General features: G+C 36.2%; 1 protein-coding gene across 1 annotated transcript in view; it reads right to left on the reverse strand.

Moving 5' to 3' along the window:
- The window catches only part of SCP2 (sterol carrier protein 2), a 97,542-nt gene that overhangs the window by 12,267 nt on the left and 57,655 nt on the right, over nucleotides 1-27,620 (reverse strand). Inside the window, exons 12-13 of the mRNA XM_015236165.3 lie at nucleotides 19,430-19,583; nucleotides 9,819-9,912 (exon numbers count right to left, since the gene is read on the reverse strand). Coding sequence (XP_015091651.1) covers nucleotides 9,819-9,912; nucleotides 19,430-19,583 — 248 coding nt within the window. The remainder of the gene's footprint in view (nucleotides 1-9,818; nucleotides 9,913-19,429; nucleotides 19,584-27,620) is intronic.

Genomic DNA, 27,620 nt, shown 5'->3' on the forward strand with positions numbered 1-27,620 from the left:
CAGGCAGTCCCCAAGCTCCCTTAAGATCTTTTACGCAGAAAAGTCTGAAAGACAACCAGGCAACAACTCCCTCATCTGCCAAATTTCTTGTTAAAAATGGCTTTCCGGATACAACTGGTGGAAGGACAGCGAAAATGGGGGAGTGAGTGGCACAGCCAGCAGTATTTTCTACTAAAATAGCCTTCCCTTGTCTCAATAATTTCTCAAAGATTCACTCTGGCCTCTCTAAATGTAGGAACCCTAACTCCTCTTTTTTCTGGGGGGGGGGAGTGGGGGCAGGAAATTTCCTTCACATATATTTTGGGCGTTCCACAATCAGAATTTTTTTTAAATTTATCCCTAGTCATACAGGACTTACATATTTTTTTCCATTTTTTAATTGAAGTACAGTCAGTTTACAATGTTCTATCAATTTCTGGTGTACAGCATAATGTTTCAGTCATACATATACATATATATTTCATTTTATATTCTTTTTCATTATAGGTTACTACAAGATACTGAATATAGTTCCCTGTGCTATACAATATAAACTTGTTTATCTGTTTTACATATAGTAGTCAGTATCTGCAAATCTCGAATTCCCATTTTATCCCTTCCCACTCCCTTTCCCTCCTGGTAACCATGAGTTTGTTTTCTGTCTGTGAGTCTGTTTCTGTCTTGTAAATAAATACATTAGTATCTTTTTTTTTAGATTCCACATATAAGTGATATCACTTGGTATTTTTCTTTCTGTCTGTCTTACTTCACTCAGAATGACATTCTCCAGGTCCATCCATGTTGCTGCAAATGGCATTATTTTATTCTTTTTTATGGCTGAGTAGTATTCCATTGTATAAATATACCACAACTTCTTTATCCAGTCATCTGTCAATGGACATTTAGATTGTTTCTGAGTCTTGGCTATTGTATGTAGTGCTGCTATGAACATTGGGATGCATCTATCTTTTTGAATTACAGCTTCTTCTGGATATATGCCCAGGAGTTGGATTGCTGGATCATACGGTAAGTCTATTTTTAGTCTTTTGAGGAATCTCCATACTGTTTTCCATAATGGCTGTACCAAACTACATTCCCACCAACAGTGGAGGAGGGTTCCCTTTTCTCCACACTCTTTCTAGCATTTACACAATCAGAATTTAAAGATAAGTGGTTCAACTTATTTCCTGGATTAGTATAAAGAATTACACAGGAATAAAGTGTAGAGAATTATACAAGTAATAAGCCACCTACCACCTACTTTTGGATCTTGGGGAATGAAGCTGAAAAAATAACCTCAGATCCACATCTCTGTAGGTTGGTTTCCTTTCTCCCTCCTTGTCCCTTCATTCCCACTGTGTTTCATCTTTCCTTACTGAAATATTTATTGATTGAAACAATGACTGGCACTAGATATTGTTCCAGGCATTAAGGAGTAAGAAAGGTAAATGATAATACACTCTGACCACTATGACAACATACTGGGATAAAGGGGAACACAAGGAGAACAGAGGAGCCGCTAGGCTGGCTGGCAGGATGAATAACTCACACACCTTAAAAAACACACACACAATCATTTTATTGCAATTATTTTCTTCAGAGAAGACATACATTTTATTATGGAAAAATAGAAAATTATTGATAAGCAAAAAGAAAATATAAGCCATTCATAATTTCACCAGAGAAAAAAAAATTGATATAAATGCCCTCCATTTTTCTTCTCTGCATATATATTTTTAAATGAGATCACAGTGTATATACTGTTTTGTAATTCACTTTACAGTTTAATATAGCTATCCTTACTACTGTGTCATTAAATATCCTTCTACATAATTTAAAATGACTATACGTGGTCTTTAACTGTAGAAGTATACTATACTTTAACCTGTTAAATAAATTAATCTCTAAGTCTATTTGAATTTTCTTATAATTTCTAATAGTTTTTATTCCTCATCTTTTTAATTTTAGCCCTATACCCCTACAGTAATTTATGTTCAAGATTATTCTTTTTGGTATCATAATATTTGTTTTTTTAACAGAAATTTAAATGCTTATTATGCTCAGGTACTGTGCTAGGTACCTGAAATATTCAAATAATTATCATTAGATACTAAACTCTGATTCTATGTATGCAGAGAGTCTGGCCTAAGTTCTTTCTTTCTGTTGTGTTTTGTTTGTTTTACAACAACTTCATTGAGATGTAATTAACATAACATAGAAGTTCCTTTTAAAATATGTAATTCAGTGGCATTTTAGTTTATTCAAAGTTGTGCAACCAACACTACTATCTAATTTTAGAACATTGTCATCACCCCAAAAAGAAACCCATACCCATTAGTAGTCATCCCCTGATCCTGCCATTCTCCCCTCTTGCTCACCCCTGACAACCACTAATCTACTTTCAGTCTTGGTAGATTTGCTTTTTCTGGACATTTCATACAAACGGAATCACACAACATATGATCTTTTGTGACTGGTTTCTTTCACTTAATGCTTTTAAGGTTCATTCATGTTGAAGCACGTAGCAGTAATTAAATCCTTTTTATGACCAAATGAGATTCCATTGTATGGATGTAGCATATTTTGTTTAGCCATTCATCAGTTGACGGCTGTTTCCCCTTTTTAGCTATTATTAATAATACTACTACAGACATTTGTGTACAAATTTTTACATGGACATGGGCTCTAATTCCTCTTAAGTATATAGTTAGAAGTGAAAATTTGGGTTGTAAGGTGTGATGTTTAACTTCTTGAGGAATATCAAACTGTTTTTTTAAAGTGGCTGCACCATGTTACAATTTTACCTGCAATGAATGAGGTTCCAGTTTCTCCACATCCTTACCAACACTTTTGTCTGTCTTCTTGATTTTAGTTATCTTAATGGGTGTGTCAATCTTTTTCTCATATATAGATAACACACCTGAACGAATCCAGAATCAACCACGGGTCTCAGGACTTCAAAAAAGCTATTCTAAAAATATTCAGTCTAGGCCTACTTATCTCAACACCCATGGAGGCAATTCTTATATGTGAGTGTCCTTAAATCAACTACCAACATTTTCTAGTCAAATCAAGAAAACAAAATGACTGTCAGATTTTTTTAAAGGTTATATGTACTTTTTATACAATTTTTAAAGGTTATACTCCATTTACAGTTATTACAAAATACTGGCTATATTCCTCATGTTGTATAATACATCCTTTAGCTTATCTTATACCCAATAGTTTGTACCTCCCACTCCCCATCCTTATGTTTCCCTTCCCTCTCTCTCCCCACTGGCAACCACTAGTTTGTTCTCTATATCTGTGAGTCTGCTTCCTTTTTGTTATATTCACTAGTTCGTTATTTTTTAGATTCCACACATAACTGCTATCATACATTATTTGCCTTTCCCTGTCTGACTTGTTTCACTCAGCATAATGCCTTTCAAGTCCATTTATGTTGTTGCAAGTGGAAAATTTTTATTCTTTTTAAAAGCTGAGTAGTATTCCACTGTGTGTGTGTGTGTATATATATATATATATAGATAGATACAGCAATATATATATTGACAAAAGACATAGATCAATAATACAGAATCAAAATCCCAGAAATACACCTACATGAATGCATTCAACTGATCTTTGACAAAGGAGCAAAGTTACTTCAATGAAGAAAGGATAGGTTTTTCAACAAAAGGTGATGGAATAATTGAATGTCTATAAATAAAATTAGTATGAATAGGTTTCCATTTTGTAAATAAGTTCATTTGAGTTTTTTTTTTTCAAGATTCCACATATAAGTGATATCGTATGGTATTTTTCTTACTCTTTCTGGCGACTCAGATTTTTTAAGTGAAAGAGAAATTCTCTTATTTTGGCTTCCCTTGAAAAATCTCACTCAAACTGTTTAAGTGAACTTTAGTAAAAATCATTAACAACAATAATAATCTTTGGGGAACTACAAAGTTTTCAAGTGTTTTTAATATACATTTTTCTTTAATTTCATAAAACCCTGTAAGTAGCTGGACAGGTGTTAATATTAGCTCATTAAGCAGAAAAAAACAACAGAGACTCAAAAAGGTTAAGAATCCTTTAGGCTGTTCTCTATCCTACTGCTAAGAAATTCATCTACGATAACCCACCTAACAACATTGTAATCCATCTAATAACACTTTCAGGTTTGAATTTAAATGGCTTCCCAAAGCCTCAAGGATTAAAGTCTGTCTTTACATATCATTCAAGATACTTCATAATCTCAAGGATACTTATTTATTCTTATCTTCAGCCCCCTTTCCATCCCCCTCAGGTTCTTTGTTCTAAAAATATTGATCATTTTGAATACCATGAACACACATGCCTCTATGCCTTTGCTCATGCCCTGTCGTGGATCACTCACCTCCTCCTCTTCTCCATCCCCACTCCAACCTCATCCATTCAAGTCTCAACTCACAGGCTAACTCCTCTGGGAAGGCTTCTCTGTCTCTACTGGGCACCTTGATGGCCCTTTGCACATGCACCCACATGTAAGTTCCTTGCTAAAGCAGTTATTTTTTTCTGGGAAAAATTTTCCATGTCTATCTTCCCACTACACTCTATGTTCCCTGAGGGGCTGGGACATATGACAAGTAAGCAGTCCAACCAGAACTCAATCTCAGGTTGGTTTAGCTTCAAGTTGAATGCTCTTTCCATTTGATCATACCATATGACAATGCAGGTTACATCAATACTTCCAAACTTTAGTCTATGAAAGTAGCTTCTGTCACCACAAATGAATTAAAAGAAAGTTCAAAGTCTTTTCCACATTCCTTGAAATCTTTTATCGTTCAAGGTTCTGTGGAGATAATCTAGAAGAGTAGGTTAGTAACGCTGGTGTGCTGGGCCACCCAAAGAGTCAGGCTTCCTTTGGGGCCAATGGCTGATGAACAACTACTTCCAGCAGCATCCGTGCCATCTGCTTGCACAATGCATCAGGAATAGAGTCATGGCAGACACCAAGTTAGACCCAGGAAAACACCAGCAGACATTTAGAAATTCTACCTGAAACTTGGAGAGAAATTTCTCCCACTTCCTTAAGAGAGGTGTAGGTTAATTTTGCACTTGTTGTTCCTTTTGAGAACCAACTGATCTTCTTACAGAATCATATCCTTTGGTCAATAAAACACTTTCAGTTGAAGAGGGAGTGAGAAAGGGTAAGGAAACAGACAAAGAGGAGAGAGTTAAAACGGTAAAAACATTTGTTGCGAAACTGGAGATCACTAATACTAAGAAAATTCTAAGTGCCTCCTTGCTTGAAGAAAAGTACTTTCTGAGTAGGCAAAAGGTCAAGGAGTAGGTCCTGTCGTAAACTTAATAGGAACAAAAAATTAAGACAGAATTCAAAGAAGGGCAATGGGGTATTGCTAACAAAGACTAAAGTGGAAATAAAATCTCTTGCCAGACTTCCTTTGCTAATGCAGAAAACGCATGAATTGACAAAAGATTCCAAGACTTTCACTTTCTAGTGCTACAAACATTTAGGAAATTGACAGTCGTGGGAAGGAGAAAGAAACAAGGGGACAAGGTCCATGCCAGTGAGGTTATAGCGGGAGTAGAAAAGAATTAAAATGGGAGCAAGAGACATTCATTTGCAAAGCTAAAAAAAGATTGTGAAATAAAAATAGCAGTGTTGTTAATCTCAATAATGAAGTATTCAATGACTGACATACAGCCATATCAGATACTCAGTATTTATTTATTTGACAGAATAAAGTTGAAAAAAAATGGGACAACTTGGCAAAAGCAACTATCCTATGGGTTACTCTGAGGGCAATAATTGGTAGCATGAAAAAACTTTTTTTCAAGCTGAGCCCTTAGAGAGTCTACCTTCATTTTAGTGGACACTTGTAATGAAAGAAATTTAAAAAACGATAATGAGATATATTTTCCTACTAGACTGGCAAAGATTTTTTTAAAACCAGCCAACAAAGCACTGGAGACAGTGTGAAGAAAAAACAGTCACTCTCATGAACTGTCATTAAGTCTGTAAATTAGTACCCTCTTTTTGGTGGATAGTTTGGCAATATGTATCAAAATGCTAAACATTCGTATCTCATGACCCAACAATTTCCCTCTCTATTTATGCTAAAGTGATCACGACATTTTTTTACTTAAAGACAGTACAAAAGGAAAACATACTAATTTTTTATTTGTAAGATTTAACAAGATACAACGCAATGTTCATCATAGGAGGCTAGTTAAATATATTATGATACATATATTCAAACATGTACTATGTGGTCATTAAAACCAATGGTAAGGATTTATATTTATGGGCAGGAAACATACTATCAAGAGAAAAAAGCAAGTTATAAAACAATGGGTAACTTGACAAAATTCAACACTCATTTATGATAAAAACTGTTACCAAAGTGGGTATAGAGGGAACATATCTCAACATAATAAAAGCTATTTATGACAAACCCACAGCCAGCATAATACTCAATGGTGAAAAACTGAAAACCTTTCCACTAAAATCTGGAACAAGGCAAGGAAGTCCACTCTCATCACTTCTATTCAACATGGTCTTGGAAGTCCTAGCCACAGCAATCAGGCAAGAAAAAGACATAAAAGGGATCCAAATTGGAAGAGAAGAGATAAAATTGTCACTATATATGGATGACATGATCCTAAATATAGAAAACCCTAAAAGCTCCACATATACTAGAGCTCATAAAAGAATTCAGCAAGGTAGCAGGAAACAAGATTAACATATAGAAATCAGTTGCATTTCTTTACACTAACAATGAAATAGCAGGAAAAGAAAGTAAAGAAACAATCCTTTTAAAATCACATCCAAAAAATAAAATACTTAGGAATACATCTGACCAGGAAGGTGAAAAACTTATACATGGAGAACTATAAAACACTGATGAAGGAAATTAAAGATGACTTAAAGAAATGGAAAAATACCCCATGCTCTTGGATTGGAAGAATCAATATTGTTAAAATGGCCATTCTGCCCAAGGCAATCTACAGATTTAGTGCAATCCATACCAAATTACCCATGACATTCTTCACAGAACTAGAACAAATAATTCTAAAATTTATATAGAATCACAAAAGATCTAGAATTATGAAAGCAATATTGAAGAAAAAGAACAAAGCTGGAGAAATAACCCTCCCAGACTTCAGACAATACCACAGAGCTACAGTAGTCAAAACAGCACGGTATTGTCATAAAAACAGACAATATAAACCAATGGAACAGAATAGAGAGCCCAGAAATAAACCCACAGACCTACGGTCAATTAATTTTTGACAAAGGAGGCAAAAATTTACAATGGAGAAAAGACAGTCTCTTCAGCAAGTGGTGCTGGGAAAACTGGACAGCACCATGTAAATCAATGAAGAACACTCCCTCGCACCATACACAAAAATAAACTCAGAATGGTTTAAAGACTTAAATATTAGACAAGACATGATAAACCTCCTAGAAGAAAACATAGGCAAAACATTTCTGACATAAATCTTAGCAATGTTCTCCTAGGGCAGTCTACCCAGGTAACAGAAATAAAAGCAAAAATAAACAAATGGGACCTAATTAAACTTAAAAGCTTTTGCACAGCAAAGGAAACCATAAGTAAAACAAAACGACAACCTACGGAATGGGAGAAAATTTTTGCAAATGATGCGAATAACAAAGGTTTAATTTCTAGAATAAACAGCTCATACAACTTAACAATAAAAAAACAAACAACCCAATCCAAAAATGGGCAGAAGACCTAAACAAGCAGTTCTCCAATGAAGACATACCAATAGCTAATAGGCACATGAAAAAATGCTCAATATGGCTAATTATCAGAGAAATGCAAATCAAAACTACAATGAGGTATCAGTCAGAATGGCCATCATTCGAAAGTCCACAAATGATAAATGCTAGAGAGGGTGTCGAGAAAAGGGAACCCTCCTACACTGCTGGGTGGAAATGTAGTTTGGTGTGCCATTATGGAAAACAGTATGGAGATTCCTCAAAAAACTAAAAATAGACTCACCCTATGATCCAGTAATCCCACACCTGGGCATATATCCTGAGGGAACTCTAACGCAAAAAGATACATGTACCCCAATGTTCATAACAGCAGTATTTACAGTAGCTAAGACATGGAAACAACCTAAATGTCCACTGACAGATGACTGGATAAAGAAGTTGTGGTATATTTATATAATGGAATACTACTTGGTCATTAAAAAGAATCAAATAATGCTATTTGCAGCAACATAGATGGACCTAGAGATCATCATTCTAAGTGAAGTAAGCCAGAAGGAGAAAGAAAAATACCAGATGATATCACTCATATGTGGAATCTTACAAAAAGGAAAAAAAGGGCACTAACAAACTCATCTACAAAACAGAAACAGACTCGCAGACATAGTAAACAATCTTATGGTTACTGGGGGGAAAGGGGTGGGAAGGGATAAATTCGTTGAGTTTGACGATTGTACTTCAATAAAAAAAATTTTAATTAAAAATAAAACAACATGGGGGAGGGTACAGCTCAGTGATAAAGTACATGCCTAGCAAGCACAAGGTCCTGGGTTCAGTCCCCAGTACCTCCATTAAAAATAAACAAATAAATAAAAGCCAATTACCTTCTCCCCAAAATAAAATAATAAATAAATTTTAAAAATAAAATAAAATAAAAACAACAGGTAGATCCACACACGTGTATCCCTGTAAGACAGCGGTAGGATAGGCCTGCAGTTCCTGGGCCAGTGCCTGCCTGCTGGGAACTGCCAGCCCTGGCCCCTTCTACCTCAGGAAGGTTGTTGATCATTATGAAAATTCTAGAAATGCAGGGTACTTTGTCAAGACCCATCAGTCACATTAGCTGTTTTCCCATCCAGGATGTAATCACCTCAAGATGTTAAGAAATCCTTTGTGCTACAATAAAGGAGTGAGGAGATAGGCACGATGTTTGTCTTCACACTGTGGCTCTAACATGAGAGAAATGTGCACCCCTAAATGTTTTGAATCCTTTTCTTTACTTCAGCCCACTTTAGTCAGCTTAATAGATGTGTAATTGGAATTGTGTGACTCTGACTATAACTGTGCCTTGTTGGTCTCAAAGTTAAAATTAATTATGAAATTCCAGGATGCCTTTAAGTTTGAAACAGTGAAGTAAATATCTAATTTGGCCTGAAAAGAATAACTCTTTTTGGAGAAAAATTACTGTTAGGTTGCCTTAGTATGATTATTAGATAAACATAGGTCTGCATATATAATAAAATTAAAAAACTCAACATATATTGTATGATCCTAGTTATATAAAACTGTATGTTCATATACATAGAGATGTCTGAAAGAATGTCAAATCACTGTTAACATTTTAGTGAACTCTAAGTAATGGCATTTCAGGAGATTTTTAATCTTTCTTTTTTATATATTTCTGTATAAATTTTTAATTAGCTCATTTTTACAACAAGAGAAACAAATTTTAAAACTTTGAAAAACCCAAGCACAAAATATTTCTTTCCAAAAGGAGTTTTGATATAAGGTACCTTTAAAGGCTCCTTTAAATATTATTCTTTTGAATGGTTCTAAGTGAGATCTTCCTAATTCAGAAGGAAATTACACCAAAATAAATTAGAATTCCTTTATGTAACTCAAATCTGAAGATTTATACATGTCTGAAATGTACTTTTACCAGAATTATAAGGAAGCCAAAATACATACTTATAAATCTAATATACAACAACAATACTTGATAACATGGTATAAATTTTCAACTTGTACTATTTCATGACAACACCTGAAATCTGTATCTGCTTCCTTTAGCCCCAGGGTCCTCCTGGTAGCATTTTATATGAATCTTACTTACCTCTTCAAGCTTCTTCTCAATCTCCTTAAACACAAGATTTGCCTTAAATCCATCAACTGCAGAGCTGGTTGGAGCAGCCTCAATTTGATGAGTTCTAAAAGAACAGGGGAAAAGAACTCATTTCAATCCACGGAGTCATATAGGTCCTAAGTTTTTTAACATTGATATAGTAGTAACTTCCAAAAACCCTAAGAATGGAAATATTGTGACTCTTATCCAAAGGAAACTGTTATTAAGCCAATAAAACAATTAACCTTTTCTTCCCATTTTTTCAACCAATACTGAGTGCTCACTAGGTGGTAGGCACTGTCCTTGAAAATACTGTAAAACCACCGAATCTACTCCCATGAAGCCTCTATGCCGGGGAGACAATGAACATGCAAAAACACGCAAAAAAAGTAAAGAATATCATTACTATGAAGAAAATAAGGCAGTTTAAGGGGATATAGAGAAAGTATATCTATGTGTATTGGGTGGTCTATTTTAGATAGCCTAGTCAGACAGGCCTCTGGGAGGAGGTAATATTGAAATTAGATCTTAAATTATGTAAATGAGCCAGCCATGTAAGGATTTAGGTGGGGAAGCCAGTTCTATACTTCTAGTGTAAAGAACTTGAGGTAGAAACTACCTTACAGTTAAGGAACTACAAGAAGACCAAGCATGGCTGGGGCAGAGCAGAGGAGAAGGATCTAAGGTCACAGAAACATACAGGGCAGGATAACAAGGGGTTTTGCAGGTCGTGGTTAGAAGTTTGGGTTTTAAGTATAGTGAGAAGAACTGTGGGGTATAAGCTGGAGAGTAGCACAACCCAATTCATATGTTTTAAAAAAAAATCTGGCTGCCAGCTGGAAAACGGACTGTAAGGGGGCAAGTGGGGAGGCAGGGAGACCAATTCAGAGGTCACTGCGGTGTTCCAGGCAAGAGATGATGATGATCAAACAGGATACAAGGAAGTGGGGAGTAAGCAGAGGTTGGACTCAGGGTTTATTTTTTAGCTACGGTGCAAGACACGAATTTAACACTATGAGCCTACTGGCTGTTACTTACAGAACAACTCTAGACAAGTGGCCTGGTGTGGCAGAAGGAACACAGTCTCTGCAGCCACAAGGGCCGGGTCGGAATCCCAAGGCTTCCTCCGCTCACTAGCTGTCTGATTCTGAGCAAGCTACTTCGTCTCTGCAACTTCTGGTGGGGAGGCAGGGAAGGAGGTGGAGAGTGCCAATAAGGTGGCAGAATTAAATGGAATCTTGGGTGTAAGGTAGCTAGCAGAGACTCTGCCCCACGGTTTAAAAAAAAAAAAAAGAGAGACAGCCATGGCTGTTATGGGCTACAGAGCCTCAAGAGTTACATATAGATGGAAACTTAAAGGGTCTGAGGAAGATGACAACATCTTAGGATATTGAGTAATTCCTCTACTACCCCACAAGTGTGCTGGTGATGGTTGGGGCCGCAAATGAAACAACACACATAGGAAGAATATGTCTGAAGATTCAAGGGCACAGCAGCGGCTCCGCAAAGCATTCCTTTCTTTTTTCTCTACCCTCCCTCTCCTTCCTTCCCTCTTTTTCTCTCTCCCTACCCACCCAATCCATTTCTCCTTCTTCTTCCCTTTCCTTCTTTCTATCATTTTGTAAACATTTAACGACTGCTTGCTACATGCCAAGCATTGTTCAAGGTACTGGGAGTATAATGGGGAACAAGTCAGACTCAGTCCCAGTCCTAAGTTTATATTCTTCTGGGAGAAAAAGAAGTAAACAGACAAAATAACTGCAAGTATTAGGAAGCAAACAAAAAGAGGAACCTACTTTAGGTAAGGCAGTCAAGGAATAATGTCACTGAGCAAGTGAGTTTAAGCTAAGACCCAATGAAGGGCAGAAAAGGAGCTAGCCATACAAAGAGGAAACTGCAAAGATCCTGAGAGAGAAAAGAGTTTGGTTTGTCAAAAGAAAGTAAAGTAGGTCACTAGAGTACAGTAACTGGGGGGAGCATGACATGAAATGAAATTGGAGAACTGGGCAGGGACCAGATCATGCAGGCCAAAGTAGGGAATCTGGGAAGCCACTGAAATGATTAAACAGGGAAGTGAAATAGTTTGATCTGTGATTATTCTCACAACAGTGTGCAGAATGAACTGGCGGGGTTCGGGTGCAAGAAACCAGCAGGGGAGGGAGTTACGAGGCTGCTAGAGTAGCCCAGGTAAGCAGTGATGGAGGCCTGGACTACAGCATGGGCAGTCTGCTAGTGGAGACGGAGAGAAGTGGTTTCAAAGTATATTTTGGAGATAGAATCCAAAGGCCTTGCTGCTGGGAATAAGGGAGATTTAAGAGGGAGGGGAAAGGGCAATGATGACTTAGCTGCTTGGCCTGAATAACCGCGGGGATGGTAGTGCCATTTATTGACAAAAGGAAGAACGCAATGGGAGTAGAGGGGATCAAAGTTCCATCTCAGGCACGGTCAGTACAAGATGTGAGACATGAGACAAGAGGCAGTTGGATATGAATCTAGAGCTCAGAGGAGAGGTCAAGGCTTGAGATAAAGCGGGGTAAATCATTAGCGCAGCGAAAGTATTTAAATCTGTGGAACTCAACGGAGTAATAATTTAGAAGTCTGGGAGAGAGGAGGAAGCAGCAGCCAATAATGCAAGAGGAAAGCTGGAAGAGCACGGTCTCACAGAAGCTGAGCGGGGAGAAAGAATCCGGGAGGGAGGGAGGGAGGTGTGAACTCTGTCAAATGCTGCCAGAGGTCAAGCACTCACTGGATTTAGCAACATGAAGAGTTCAGGTGACTTTGACAAAAGCAATTTTAAGGAAGAGCTGGAAGGTAGAAGTCAGATTACAGTAAGTTAAAGAGTGAATAGGAGAGGGAAATAGAGACGGTGTGGCTCTTTTGAGACATTACTTTTAGGGGAACAGTGAAATGGAGTGGTTTCTGCAGTGGAGTGTGGTAGTAAGGAAAATCTGTTTTTGTTTTAAGATGAACATACCAGAGCATGTCTGCCTGCTGATGGTAATGAATCAGGGAAAAAGAGAGAGGAGATAAATCTTGAGAAAGTGATGGGATGAGATCTAGTGGCCTGTGAAGGAAGAGAAGACGCAAGGGAAGAAAGAGGATCAGATGAGTGCAATCCTAGACAGGTCTTGGATGGAAATAAGGGAGTTTGGGTATAACAGCTTTTATTTTTTCAACAATATACAAAGCAAAGCAATCAGCTGAGAAGGAGGGTGAAAGGTGCGTATGGGAAGTCCAAGAGGTTGAAAAGTGAGCCTACTAGAGGAAATCATTACTATCACAACAAGGAATGGAACTCAGCTCCCACCAGGCTGAAAAATGGGTCCTTCTCAGAGCATGGCATGCGACTCCACACACCCACACCTTTGCCATTGCTGCTCCTTGTGCCTGGAATACCTCTCGCCTAGCAAACTCCATTTTACCTTCAAGATCCAGGCCAGGAAACTCCCTTTTTACAAAATGCTACTAAATGTCAGCTTCTCAAGAGTAGATACCAAAGCTTAAAAAAAACAAAAACAAAAAACACTTTACTTATATTCCCAGTTCCTAGCACACAATAGGTATTCGGTAAATAGTGACTCAATAGAACTGAATTACACTGAATTCTTCCTTAGCTAAGTTCTGATTTTCCTCCTGTTCCATTTAGAGCAGAATTATCTATGGTACACCACCTTCTCAGTCAAAAGTCTGAATGAGTGATCTAAAATCTAGGGACCACAACTAGTCCTCCACAAGCCAATTTCATTTCATTAATAGTCATTATAAATAATAATTTAGAAGTCTGGGAGAGAGGAGGAATTTTCAGCCTTTAATCATAATTATCACTGTGCCCTTTTCTAAGCATGCCACTTTCTAACTGTATGTGATAAAATAACAGACCCTTTTCACTGTATGTACAAAATATCTTGATACGGGATGGGGCAGAGTCCAGACGAATTCCCACAGGTCACAGATATTTATATTGCTTGTTTTAAAAAGCTCGTCAAGCTAATAGTTAGCCAACTTTTCATCCAGATTACAAAAAAATTACTATATAAAGTTATAGCAATACTTTCTGAAAACCCCTCACATCTGACAATTTGCTTGATGTATGCCCTGCTCTAGGGAAGCTTTATAACTTCAGCAAACTCAGAACAGAGATTACTCATATTACAAAAGGATGCTCCTCATGATTTCTTTATATACGAAGTTCTCATAGTAAAAACTAAAATTTGACTGTATTTTTTTAACTTGGTTTATACATAAGTTTCCTGGAATAAATTCACTATAAAAAATTTTGGAAGGCACTCTGAAGATTAACTATTTGGTGTATGAATTCTCTCTCTGCTTCCTGAAATTTTCATTCTAAGGCCTAGAACTCAGGCACTGTTTCAACAATGTCAAAGGTCAGAAGCGCAGAGCAGCCAACAAGACAGGAAACTTTGAACTCAGATAGATAAGGGTTAAAATGTTGGAAGGTACTTTGAAGATTAACTGTTGGGTGTATGAATTCCCTCTGTGCTTCCTGAAATTTTCATTCTAAGGCCTAGAGCACAGACACTGTTTCAATAATGTCAAAGGTCAGAAGTTCAAAGTAGTCAACAAAACAGGAAACTTTGAACTCAGATAGAGGAGGGTTAGAATCGTGACTACTAGGACTTACGACACCTGTTAGATAAATTGTTTTAACTCTGATCATCAATCTCCTCATCCATAAACGAGGTACAAAACCTACCATGTGGTCTTTTTTAAGGATTAAACAAAGAAGTACAGACAAAGCACCTAGCATGGTCCTGGGGCTCATACTAGGCCCTCAAAAAGTAGTTGTTAAAGAACTATTATGACTCAATAATAAAAAGACAACCCAATTTTAAAATGGCCAAAATATCTGAATAGGTATTTCTTCTAAGATATACAAATGGCCAATAAGCACATGAAAAGATGCTCATCATCCTTAGCCTTTGGGGGAATGCAAATCAAAACCACAATGAGATGCACGCCACACTCACTAAGATCAGTAAAATTAAAAAGGCAGGCAATAACAAGTGTTGACAAAGGTGTGAAGGAATCGGAACCCTTATCATGAATATTATTCGGCCATTAAAAAGGAATGCAGTGCAATATTCATTCTCATAACATGGATGAACCTTAAAAATATTATGCTAAATGAAAGCAGCAGCCACAAAAGGCCACATAGGGTATGATTTCATTTACATGAACTGTCCAGAATAGGCAAACCCTTAGAGACGGAAAGTGGATTAGCGGCTGCCAGAGCCTGCAAGGAGCAGGGCTGGGAAATGACTGCTAATGGGTACGTGGTTTCTTTTAGGGGTGATGAAAATGTTCTAAAATTGATTGTGGTGATGACTGTACAACTCTGTGACACACTAAAAACCACTGAATGTACAACTTAAAATGGGTGAATTGTGTAGCATGTGAATTATGTCTCAATAAAGCTGTTAAAAATAATTTTTTAAAGTGGTTGCTGTTATTCATAGTGTTTAGGAAGAATACAGAATGCTACATTTTAATCAAATCTCCATCCCTAAATCTAATGTTTTATCAGTAATTAGTCTGTTCAAACTAGAGATGGTTGTTCAGTGCACACAGGACTAATGAATAAAGTTCATTTGCAATCAGCAACTGCCCTTGACCTTAGAGAGAGCACAGAGTCCCATCCTGAACAGAAATCCAGCCCAAAGAGCCAAACTGTGGGCTTCAATGAGTTGGCTATGTTCCCCACTCTGAACTAAAAATTAAAGTTCATTTTTTCCAAACCCCTTGGTGATATTTATAATTTAATAAATAAAACCATTTTCAACCATTTAATCAGTGATGTGAACTAGAAAAATAGGAAAGAAAAATGGAAAATGCACAGGGAAATCAGAAATCAACAGTTTACTGAGCAACTACAATGTGTGGCAGGTACTTTGTGTTAAGTTTCCAAATCCATAAAGTAGATACTCTCTTTTCTAACTTTTCTAACTGAGGGAAAGGTTAAGTTAACACATCCAAAGCAAGCAGCGTGATAGAAAAGCTGATGGGGCGCTCTTTCCACTGATGAACACTGCCTCTCTGATTAAAAAAATAAAAAGAGATGTCACATATAGTTGACATTTCAGTGGTTTTATAATTGCTTCATTCTAACTGCTGACTAGCTGGTGGCTACATTAGCATGAAGAAAGATAAAAATCATGTAAGATTTTTGCACATGTTCTTAAATATCTCTTTTAAAACAAAACTAAAATTGTGTGTGTGTGTGTGTGTGTGTGTCCACTGTGTCCTCTGAGAAAGCCTGGAAGTTAATAAAGACAAGCACTCAGCTAGCAGCCACACTGTGGTTTCTAATTACCATTCTCTACTGAAAGGAACCAGGGCTCTTTGGAGAAATAGTTGATCCTAGGGCTGGGGCATGGAAAATACAGGATGAGCCTAGAATACCTTCTTGAGCTATAAAGCAAGGAAGTATTAAAGAGAATCATAAGACAGTACAAGTCAGCTAGAAGGGGTTCCCACTAGCCAAAGCAGAGACATTTTGAGTATCAAAATAAATGACACTAATGAATTATAACCCACTGAGTAAAATAAAAATGCATGCATTCACACTAATATATTTATTGATAGGTATAGATAGCCATGAATTCATTTTAAAATGGGAGAGAAGAGAATCTTCCTTACAGCAGAATGCCACTTAATAAACATTAGGTACAATTAAGTTAGAAAAAAATTGTCAATGGATGCTAAAATGAATGAATAATGGGTAAAAGCTGGATGAGGATCAGGCTATTTATATAATCTCAAAGCATCTCACCACAAATTACCTATTAACTAGAAAGGAGAAAAAGAGTAACTTTTTCAGAGGAAAACATGGTAGATACCACCTTAATCAAGTGATTAAAGCTAAACATCACCAATATGGGACAATCCACATCACGTGCTTCCAGATATGATGCGCAGATCTATCTAAAGTGCAGTATAATCACATAATCTTTTGCTAAAACTCATATTCTATAGGATAAGCTGCAAACTCCTAAGCATAGCATTTGAAGCATTTTAAAACCTGAATCCAATCTACTGTTACAGCTGAATCTCTGATCACCTATATGTTACTGACTCTGCCCTACTACCCAGGTACAAAAAAATAATCTACTCTCTACCCACACAGTACAACCAGTCACCAAATCTTGTATTTTCAAATCTCTGTACCTATGTACAGGCCTGGAATGCCCTTCGTCTCCCCTTCTGCTGGGCAGTCCTAGTCATCCCAGTTCAAATTTACGTTCTTCATAATAATTTCTTCTTCGCATCTGCAGCATTTTGAAAAAAGTATGTCTGCCTTCCCCATATACTCAGAGGGGAAGGCCTAAGCATGTAGCTGCTGCTCCATCAAAGTTAGAGAAATGAGAAACTAAGGAAATCCGATCATCTGCAATGAGTATCTTAAAATTACTTTCTTTAAAACCAAACCACAACCTCATTTTAAAACTATATTTGCACCATCAGAATTAGAATTATTTTCCCAACTTTGAAGTGGGTTATGTTCTATCACTAAAACTATCAAAAATGTCTTCAATATTTCAAGCCAGTTTCTTTCAGTCATTAATATATCATCTGAATTTTTTCATACTTTAGACTTTCCAAAAATACCAACTGTAGTTATTATGAACAATTCTATCTCCCAATTATTTTGTCTCCTGAAAAATAAAAGAACTATTAGAATTCCACGTTTAACATAGAATTTATTGAGGGGGGAGGGTATAGCTCAGTGGTAGAACACGTGCTTAGCATGCACAAGGTCCCAGGTTCAATTCCCAGTACTTCCATTAAAAAAATTAAAAATAAATAGAATTTGTTGCCCAAATGCATAATCTTCTATTCTGAGTAAATGAGATAGCTATACTAATATGTTGACTCTGGTAGCTCTTTATAGTTTGGTGTTTACTATGGGTTTTCAGCTCCAAATACAAACTAGATGGAATTCCAGAGGCCAATACAAATTAGACTTAGATGGGAACTTAAAATTCACCATTTTAACATATTTTTATTTGATTCAATTTAGTAAACATTTACTCACTATGAGAGAGATCCTTAAAGGGGTAGGGAGAATCACAGTCTTAGATCTCAGATTTCAAGGGCTTCATATAATAAAGGGAATAAAAAAAACCAGCTAAATACACTACAACTAAACAAAAATTGGATAGGGACCCAGGAGTTACAAAGTGCTGTGAATATTCAAAGGGAGGTGGTACCTAAGACTGGCCTTAATAGGAAGATAGGACTTTCACAACAGAACAAATATTCCAAAACTTTTAATGAAAAAGAATACGAAAATGAATATATGTATCTACATGCATGACTGGGGCATTGTGCTGTACACCATAAACTGACATATTGTAACTGACTGTACTTTAATTAAAAAAAAAAAAAGAAGAACTAATATTCCAGGCAGAGAAAGAAGAAGTAACAGAGAGAAGAGACTCAGGGGCTTTTCATAAAACATAAGGATATATGGATTCTGTAAAAGAAGTGTGTCACATACTGCTATGGAACCAAACAGGTGAAAAAATGAATAACTAATTACCAAGAATTTCAGGATAAAAGAGGGAGCCAATTAGTGTCGAAAGCCATGGCAGGGTTAAAGAGAATAAAGCTGGAAAATAAAGACAAGAACATTTCATGATCAGATCATTGGGGGCCTTATCTGACCTCAGTGGTGAGATCAGAGACTAAATCTAAGACATTTCAGAGAAGAAAAACAAAAGTGGCTCAACATAAAAGGCTCATCATGAAAGAGAGTAATTAAGGTAAGGAGAAAAACAGATTTTTAGAATACGGAAGACCTGAACATGCTGTTGACGGGAGGAAAGGAGTCAACGGAAAGGCAAAAATGGAAAGATTCAAAAGGGTATAATTAATTATGTTAATTATAACATGAAGGTATAATTAATATTTGGAACAAAGTTCCAGAGAGTGGTTGGAAACAAAAGCATGCAAAGACAAAGCTGAGCCTTGGAAAGGAAAGGGGACTTTTTTCCTCTGGGAAGGATGAGGACTTTTCTGAAAGAAAAGTAAGGAAGTCAAGGGATCCTGAAAAAGCTTGGAAAAGAAGGTACTTGGAAATTTGGGGGAGTACAGGCATTTGACAAGGGCGGGAAGAAAATCAGCAAGACAAATAGAAAATCAGCAGCAGTGAGGGCTTAGCTGGAGTCAGAAACATACATTTGCAGAGATACAATAAGCATATTTGATGATCTTCTCCAAACAACCTCAGAAGCCTGGGAAGCTATGAGGAGAAAGTAAATTGTGGTAAAGGAAACCAAAAAGTGACCTGCCTAAAGTAAAATTACTCAGGTTGGCAGGGCTGAGACAAGTACCCAGCCAGTCTGGGCTTAGAGTTCAGCACTCTATTTTGACTATGTTGCTTCCTATTTGAACAAAATTTTCCTAAGGCTGGTTAAGTTTAAAAGTTAATTGCCAGTTTTAAAGCCATACTATTAAAGCAAAGTAACAAGATACTTGTTCTTTGAGTAGTAAGACAATAAAATAAGGAGTTTTTTTACATTGTACAACGTCATCAGTTGTGAAAAGTCACACTGCCAGACAAAACTCAGAATGCCACTTACCTGGCAGCTTCAGGAAAACCCATCTTGTACAGCGTGACAACTACAGCTCCTCCAAGGCCAAAATTATGCTGCAGAGCAACCTTCGCACCAGGAACTTGCCTCTTTCCGGCTTCCCCTCTCAGCTGCCAGCAGAGTTCTGCGCACTGAGCCAGACCTAACAAATCGAGCACAGAGCAGTCAGATTCCGCCGGTTTAGAAAGCTGCCCAGCCAATTTTCTCAAACCAGATAAAAGCTAACGTTTAATTGTGACTTTAAACTAAACCATTTTATTCAGCCGAGATGACGTCTGACTAAGTAATAACTTCTCTTAAAAGCCTGGAGGGTTTTTGCAGCTAGTTATATTTAGTCCCTAAGTAAATCTCTGTATTTAGGCAATATTCGGGCTTAAGAAGTTCCTGCGCTCTTTAAACTTAACCAGCCTGTCATTTTTTGGCAACGTTGAAAGAGATAACATGGAATATAGTGTTCTCTGGCTCAGGCACAAGTATGATTTTAAGTTGATTTAAAATAGTAATTATTTAATTAAATTGTTTAACTAGATTAAATAAATTAAAATTTGAAAATAATTTAACTTTTTTAATACCATTTTTAATGTATCAAAGGAAAATAATCTAGGATTTGGGAGTTAGCTTTCCCTAAAAAATTTAGCTGGTATGGGAAATTTTCTTATTATTCTCAAGTAGTTCCTAGCAGGAATGAATTGTTTTCCAGACCTATTCACAGCTATTCACAAAAACAGCATTTCATCCCCTGGATAATAAAATCAGAGATTTTTTGAGCTGGAAGAACTTAATAATGTTGAAACTGAGCACCCCAAAACCGAGTTCCCTTACCGAGTTTATGACTAATCTATCTAAAACTTTATTCTCTGGCTTGTCTCCTCTGACCTCAATCCTTTTCTTGTCCCCTCTGACCTCAATCCCATGCTTACTGAACACTAATCAACCAGAATCAGATGACTAAAATTCCTATTGTCAATAAAACTGCTAATAAAACTGCTATTGTAGGTATTAACGTACAAACTTAGGTTGTTTTTCCAGGGCAAGATGAATGCACAGACTCCTGAGCCATGGACCACCTGTCCAGAGAATAATAAACCAGAGACATCCTGACTCCTAAAGCCATGACTAAGAAATGTCACAAGATTAAACTTAATCCTAGTTTTTTTGTTCTTCCCCTTTAAAGCATCTGTAACTCAAAAGACCAAGACGGAGTGGATCTGAGACTTGTCTCCCAATCTCTTGCTTGGCACCCAGCAAACAAATCCTTACTTTGTTGCTAACACCCACTACCAGAGTTTGGATTTTGTGCCACGGGTCCTTGCTTGGTTACAGTGTTGACAGTGAGAAACTGTATGATTAAGTAATTTGTGAAGAAGTTTTACAAAGCAGTCTAATTCCAGAGTAAAGGTTAGAACCCAGGTCTCCTGATTTACATGTCTTTCAACCACACCAGCAAAGGACAGATGCGTTAAGAATGTTAGATCAGGATAGACAGGTTTCACTGTCCTGAAGGCATAGCTACAGAGGTCTACCTATAATACCTGTCCTTCCACCCACACCCTCAATCACAGCTTCTGTTTCCCAAGAACTTATGACAGTTTCCTTTATAACCTCAACCTCCTCAAGAAATTTAACTGCCATTTCTTATTTTTGAGCAGTGTCTATATTTTTATAGAATATATATATTTTAAATGCTGTTTTAAGCTAGGTAATTTCACATCCTGTAATGATTTTTTGAATCGTGAACATTTCAAATATTGAGGTCAAAGTGAATGATTCTACTAGTACATCCAAACTTTGGGGCAATCAGTTTTACTTGAAATCTGCTGTAAAAAAGCTTAAACATTTATAAATATGTAAGACCAAAAAAAAAAAAATTCAAACTGGTCCTGTATGTACATGGGTGGGGAAATATAGCTAGCTGTCTTCACAAAAGAACAAATATACATAGTTTATAAATATTTCAGAAAAATACTTACTTCATCTTGATCAAATAGAAAGATGCTGTTTTTAACCAATCAAATTGGTCAGGATGTTCAAAAATGGAACTAATCAATACTGGGGAGACTATGGCAAGACAGCTGCGTTCATACACTACAGGTAAAAGTTCAAACAGGTACATTTTTGTAAAGCAATGTACAAAATTATTAAGAGCATTTAAAATGCCTTGAAAAACCATTCTATAGAAATAATCAAGCATAGGCAAGATCCTACATTTAAAGCTATCTGTTCATCACATTGTTAGAACAGTGAAAAACTAGGTCACCTATAAGTAGAATAACTGGGGAATGGTTATATAAATTATGATCCATCCATATGACAAAGTACTATGCTCCTATTTAAAATGATGTTTACAAAAATTTAGGAAGATGCTTATGATATAATCTTAGTTAAAAATTCAAGGAACCAATTACATATTCATCTACCTATCCATCAAATATTTACTGAATGCCTGTTACGTGCTGACACTGCTCAGGGCTCAGAAGATCTAACAATAAACAAGATAGGCATATAAAGGAACATGGCCTATTTAAGGAATAGAAAGTTAAGTGAGTGAGGCCTAGAGAGTGCTCAAGACAGCCAATGGGGGGGGGGGGGTGATGGAGGGAGAGCAGGAGGGGGAAGCTAGGCCCAGAGAGAGTGGAGAGGAGAGGAGAGGAGGGAGAGAGGACAGGAATGAGTACTGGAAGCACTTCATTCAGATTCTGCAATAATCTCAGTTGCACCATACCACTGATACTGTGGTACACGGCATTAAATTTCTACCCATGATTTGCTTAACTGACAGAAAAGGATTAGAAGGGAGGGAGAGAATAAGGATCCATGCTAACTTATCTTGTCATTTATTTGCTTCTGACAAAAGATGAGCATCAGTGAGAAAACATACTGATTACATGAGCTTTATGGTTGCCTGATTTCAGAATAAACTGGCATTTCTTGTATTTCTAGAATCTAGATCTGTGAAGGGTGGAAGTCAAAAGATGGCCTCAAATTCACTTGCCAAGAAGGTGCAGCAGACAGTTACGAAAGCATCAACTATGTGAGCAATGTTTTCTTTTTCTTTTTTTTTTTTTTTAATTTTCCTTCTTTGGATAACTTCTGGCACTGAATTGAAAACTGTATTTTTCCTCTGCTTGGAAAAAAATAAACTACCAAACATGAATACAATGTATCTATAAACTGTGGATGGGCATGGGAATGGTATTCTGTCAAAGCAGTATATTCAAACAGAAATGCCCTTCTTATAGTCTCTTATGAAGGGAAAAACACTTTTTAACTTGATTATTTCATTTTTACTACCATCTTGCTGCAAAAATTTCCTACAAGATGTTGGTCAATCTTTTTATATAAAAATAATTAGCCTAGGACTCAGCTACAAAGGTCTAGTTGCTACTGAAAATAACCTATTCAAACATGTATCAAATACTCTACTAAGTACTAAAGATAAAAAGAATTCACTGTGTAATAATATAAAATGCTAATAAAGATAAGAACTAAATGCTGTGGAAATCCAGAGTGCAAAAACAACAAGAGATAATATCTTAAGATATAATCCGAAGTCTTTTCTTCTTCCTGCTTCCTTGAACCCATAATTCTTCCTATACCATTAAGACTGCCAAGTACAAAGAAGTCATAATTCATCTTTAGTTTCAAATTAGACATCTACAGGCCTTAGCATGAACAACATAAAAAACATGTTTTTCTACTGTTGGAGCCTGGCTTTTTTATAAAGTAAAGGTTTGTCAAACTATAAGGGGAAAAAGCTTTGATGGACTCAGCATACACTGAAAAATGCATATTTATATAAGAGCAGTTTTTCCCTCCAGAAGTCATAAAATTATCAACCTAGAAGGCTATCAAATATAAAGTACATTTCAAGTTCAAAAGCAATATGAGCATATTTTCAGACAAAACAAGCTGAAAGAATTCATCACCATACTGCAACACCCACACTGTAAGAAATGTTAAAGGAAATCATTTAGGCAGTAGGGAAACGATAGCAGATGGAAATACAAATTTTTCACAAAGGAATGAAGTGGTAACTACATAATTAAATAGATACGGTTTTCTTCTTATTGTTTAATCTCTTTAATAAAAAGATAAGTGATTGTTTCAACAAAAATAATAGTCTCTTGTAGGGTTTATAACATGTGTAAAAGAAAAATTCACAACAATAGTATTATAAGGCCTAGACAAGAGAAATGAAAGTATGCTATTGTAAGGTTCCTTTACTACTAATGAAGTGGTATATATTACTTGAAGATAGACTATGATAATAAAGATAAAATGGAGTAATAAGAAAATAATCCAAAAGTAAGCTAGGAAAAAAAAAAGAGAGAAATGGGAATAAAGAACAGCTGAGACAAAGAAATAGCCATACTAATAATCTCATCAAATGTTAATGGTCTAAACACCCGACTCAAAAGCAGAGATTGTGAGTAGGAAGAGGAAAAAAGCAAGACCCAACTAAATACTGCCAATGTGCTTTAAATATAAAGCCACAAATAGGTTAAAAGTAAAGAGATGGAAAAAGATATACCATGTTAGCACTAGTTAAAATTTGGAAGCTGGAGTGGCCATATTAAATCAGCCAAAGTAGATATCAGAGCAAAGAAGGCCATTTCATAAAGATAAAGGGGAAAATGTAAAACTTTTTATTCACAGACGATATGATTGTCTGTATAAAAAAATCTGATGGAGTTTCTAAAAAGCTACTAGAATTAATAAGTGAGTTTTAGCAAGGATATGAGATGAATATATAAACATTGTTTGTAGTTCTACATACTAGCAATGAAAAATTGAAACTGAAAAAAATACCACTTATAATAGCATCAAAAATATGAAATACTTAAAGATAAATCAAACAAAAGATGTGTGAGACCTGTATAGTGAAAACTATATTACTGAGAAGAGTTGAAGACCTAAATAAATGGAGATATATATTTGTTCTGGGTCAGAAGACTCATTATTGTTTAAATCTCAATTCTCCCTCAAATAAATCTACACAGTCAACATAATCCCAATAAAAATACCAGGAGAATTTTTTGTAGAAATCAGCAAACTGATCCTAAAATTTCTATGGAATTACCAAACAACCTTGAAAAAGAAGAATAAAGTTTGAGGGCTAAGGCTACCTAATTTCAAGACTATTATAAAGATACAGTAATCAAAACAGTATGGTACTCATGTAAAGACAAATACATTAACTGAACAGAAAACGGAGTCCAGAAATAATGCCCACATATTTATGAACAATTGATTTTTGACAAAGGCAATACAGTGGATAAAGTCTAGTCTTTCCACAAATGGCACTCAAACAACTGGAAATCCATATATAGAAATTGGGCATGAGTCCATACTTTGTGCCATACACAAAAATTAACTCAAAATGAGTCATAGATCTAAATGAAGACTTAAACGATAAAATATCTAGGAGAAAACATAGGAAAAGAGCTTTGTGATCCAGGGTTAGATCAAGATTTCTTAGTTACGCCAGAAGTAAAACCATAAAAGAGCAAACTGATAAATGGGAATTAAAATTAAAAACTGCTCTTTAAAAGACACTAGTAAGAGAATGAAAAGGACAGTCACAGACTGGGATAAAATCTTTGCAAAGCATATATCTGATAAAGAACTTGTATACAGGATATTTAAACAACTCTCAAAACTCAACAAAAAGAAAAACCTATTTTGCCCCCAAAATGGGCAAAAGATTTGAATAGACACTTCATCAAAGAAGATATACAGATAGCAAATAAGCACATAAAAAACTAGCCAGTAGGAAAATGCAAATTAAATCCACAAGAAGATGCCACTATGTACTGATTAGAGTGGCTAAAATTTAAAAGACTGATCATACCAAGTGCTGGAGAGGATGTGGAGGAACTAGAACTCTCATACACTCCTGGTGGGAATGTAAAATGGTACTTTTGAAATCCACTTGACAGTTTTTTAAAAGTTAAACCCACACGTAGCATATGATCCAGTCATTCTACTCCAATGTACTTACTCAAGAGAAAACATAATCTATGTTCATACAAAGATCTATACATGAATGTTCACAGTAGCTTTATTTGTAATAGCCAAAAACTGGAAACAACCCAAATATCCACAAACAATAAACATGATATACCCATACAATGGAATACCACTCAGCAATAAAAAGGGATGAACTATTGGTACATACAAAACATGGATAAATCCTAGGCAGACAAAAAGAAAGATAACATACTGTAGGATTCCATTTATATAAAGCTCTAGAAAATGCAAACTAATCTATAGTGACAGAAGACATATCAGTGGTTGCTTTGGGATTAGGGATGGGGAGAAGTGGAAGGGAGGGATTACCAAAAAAGTCTATATAAAGAAACTTTTGGGGTTGATGGACACGTCCACTGTCTTGACTATGGTGATGGTTTAACAGGTGGATATAGATGTAAAAACTGATTAAATTGTGCAGTTAAATATGTGCAGTTGATTGTACACTGATTTTACCTTAATAGAGCTGTTAAAATAATAAAATAAAATTTGGGATATATAGGCACTATCTTCTCTCTCTTCCTTTTACTTGGCAAGAGCAATAAAAGCCAGTGCCTGCTTCTAGCTATCTCTACCTGGCAATAGGTATCAAGAGTAAATGTTTCTCCTGGCACTCAAGAGTGTCCATTAGAGTCTAATGATAAAACTTACCTCCCCTCACATCACAGTGGTAAACATACAAAATTCTGAGCCATGGATGGGTGTCCAGAGGATGGGGGACCTCTAGGATATGATGAAAGGTGAAACAGATGCTTTGGTAGAAAGCTATTTAGGCTTTGCTGACTTACTGAATTTTTAGAATCAGTATCGGATTTAGGTCTTGCCAGTCATCTTCCTAGAATGTATTTATTTTGGTGACCTCTTATAGAGCAGAGGAGCCAAGTCATGGTTTGAGTATGCTAGGTTCCCTGGCTAAAATTCTACTTACTCTCATTTCATTTTAACCTAAATCCTTAAAATCTAAGTTTATAATACCTTTAAAAGTACTGAAACATTTTTCTAAGTCACACAATAGAATAATATATGTATCATTAGAAACAAGAAGAACTCAGGAGATTCAGGAGGAACATCATTACATCCCTTTAGGGGATCAGAGCATTTTAGAATTAGAAAGTATCTAATCGCTCATCAAATCTAAGGCCCTATCAGATGGGCAGTTCTCCTTAAAACATTTCCATCAAGTTGTTAACTTGTATTTCTCATGTACAGCCTCTGTGGTAGCCAATGTATGCTCTCAGGAGACAACCAATTCCATTTTTGAAAAGGTATGTTAAAAAGTTCTTTACTGCATCAGTCCCAAATCTACCTTCCCATGAATTCTTCCCAATGATCGTAACCATCCTCACACTAAACAAGTTCATCCCCTCTGCCTCATACCACATTTCAGACGTTAAAGGAGCAATAATTTATTCAACCATCCTCTTTACACGTGCAAAGTCTTGTATTGGGCACTGTTCAGGGTACAGAGACAAATGAAATATGGTTCCTGTCCTCAACAGCTCTCAGTCAAATAGAGGAAATTTTTTAAAAGCCATAAATAATTATAACATGTACTAAAAGCATAAATAAAAAGAGAAGTATTAATAAGAAAGTATAGTAGGAGTTCAGAAAAGGGAAAGTTTCATAAGATGGGTAACATCTGAGATGGATCTTAAAGACAGGCATTTCCACTGGGGAAAGGGGACTGAAGTTAACGTGTTAGTGGGGTTAAGAGCTTGGATTCTAGAAATACACTGCCTAGATCTGGAATCCTAGCTTTGCTACTTTCTAGCTTGGTGACTTTAGGCAAGTTACTCTGTATCTCTATTTTTCTCTTTTATAAAATATAAAAATACATATGAGATTAAGTGCATTTATACATGAAGAATAATTGAAACAGTGCCCAGCACTTAGCACTGGTTATGTGTTGACTATTGTTATTATTGAGAAAACAGCAAAGCCAGCATTTGTAGAGGTGAGAAGGAATTAAACACATCTGGGAAAAGCAGAGTCTAGTTTAGTTTAAACATGCCTCCTATTTCTTTATCTCCTCCCCCAAAACCCAACTAGATATGAATGCTAGCATAGAACATGGCATGTGGTGTGTATTTAGTAAATCTCCACCCTTCCCATTCTGCTTTTCCTTTTTCCTCTCTTCATAGTTCTGGTT

This window comes from Vicugna pacos, chromosome 13 (assembly GCF_048564905.1).
Source record: "Vicugna pacos chromosome 13, VicPac4, whole genome shotgun sequence".
NCBI lineage: Eukaryota > Metazoa > Chordata > Mammalia > Artiodactyla > Camelidae > Vicugna > Vicugna pacos.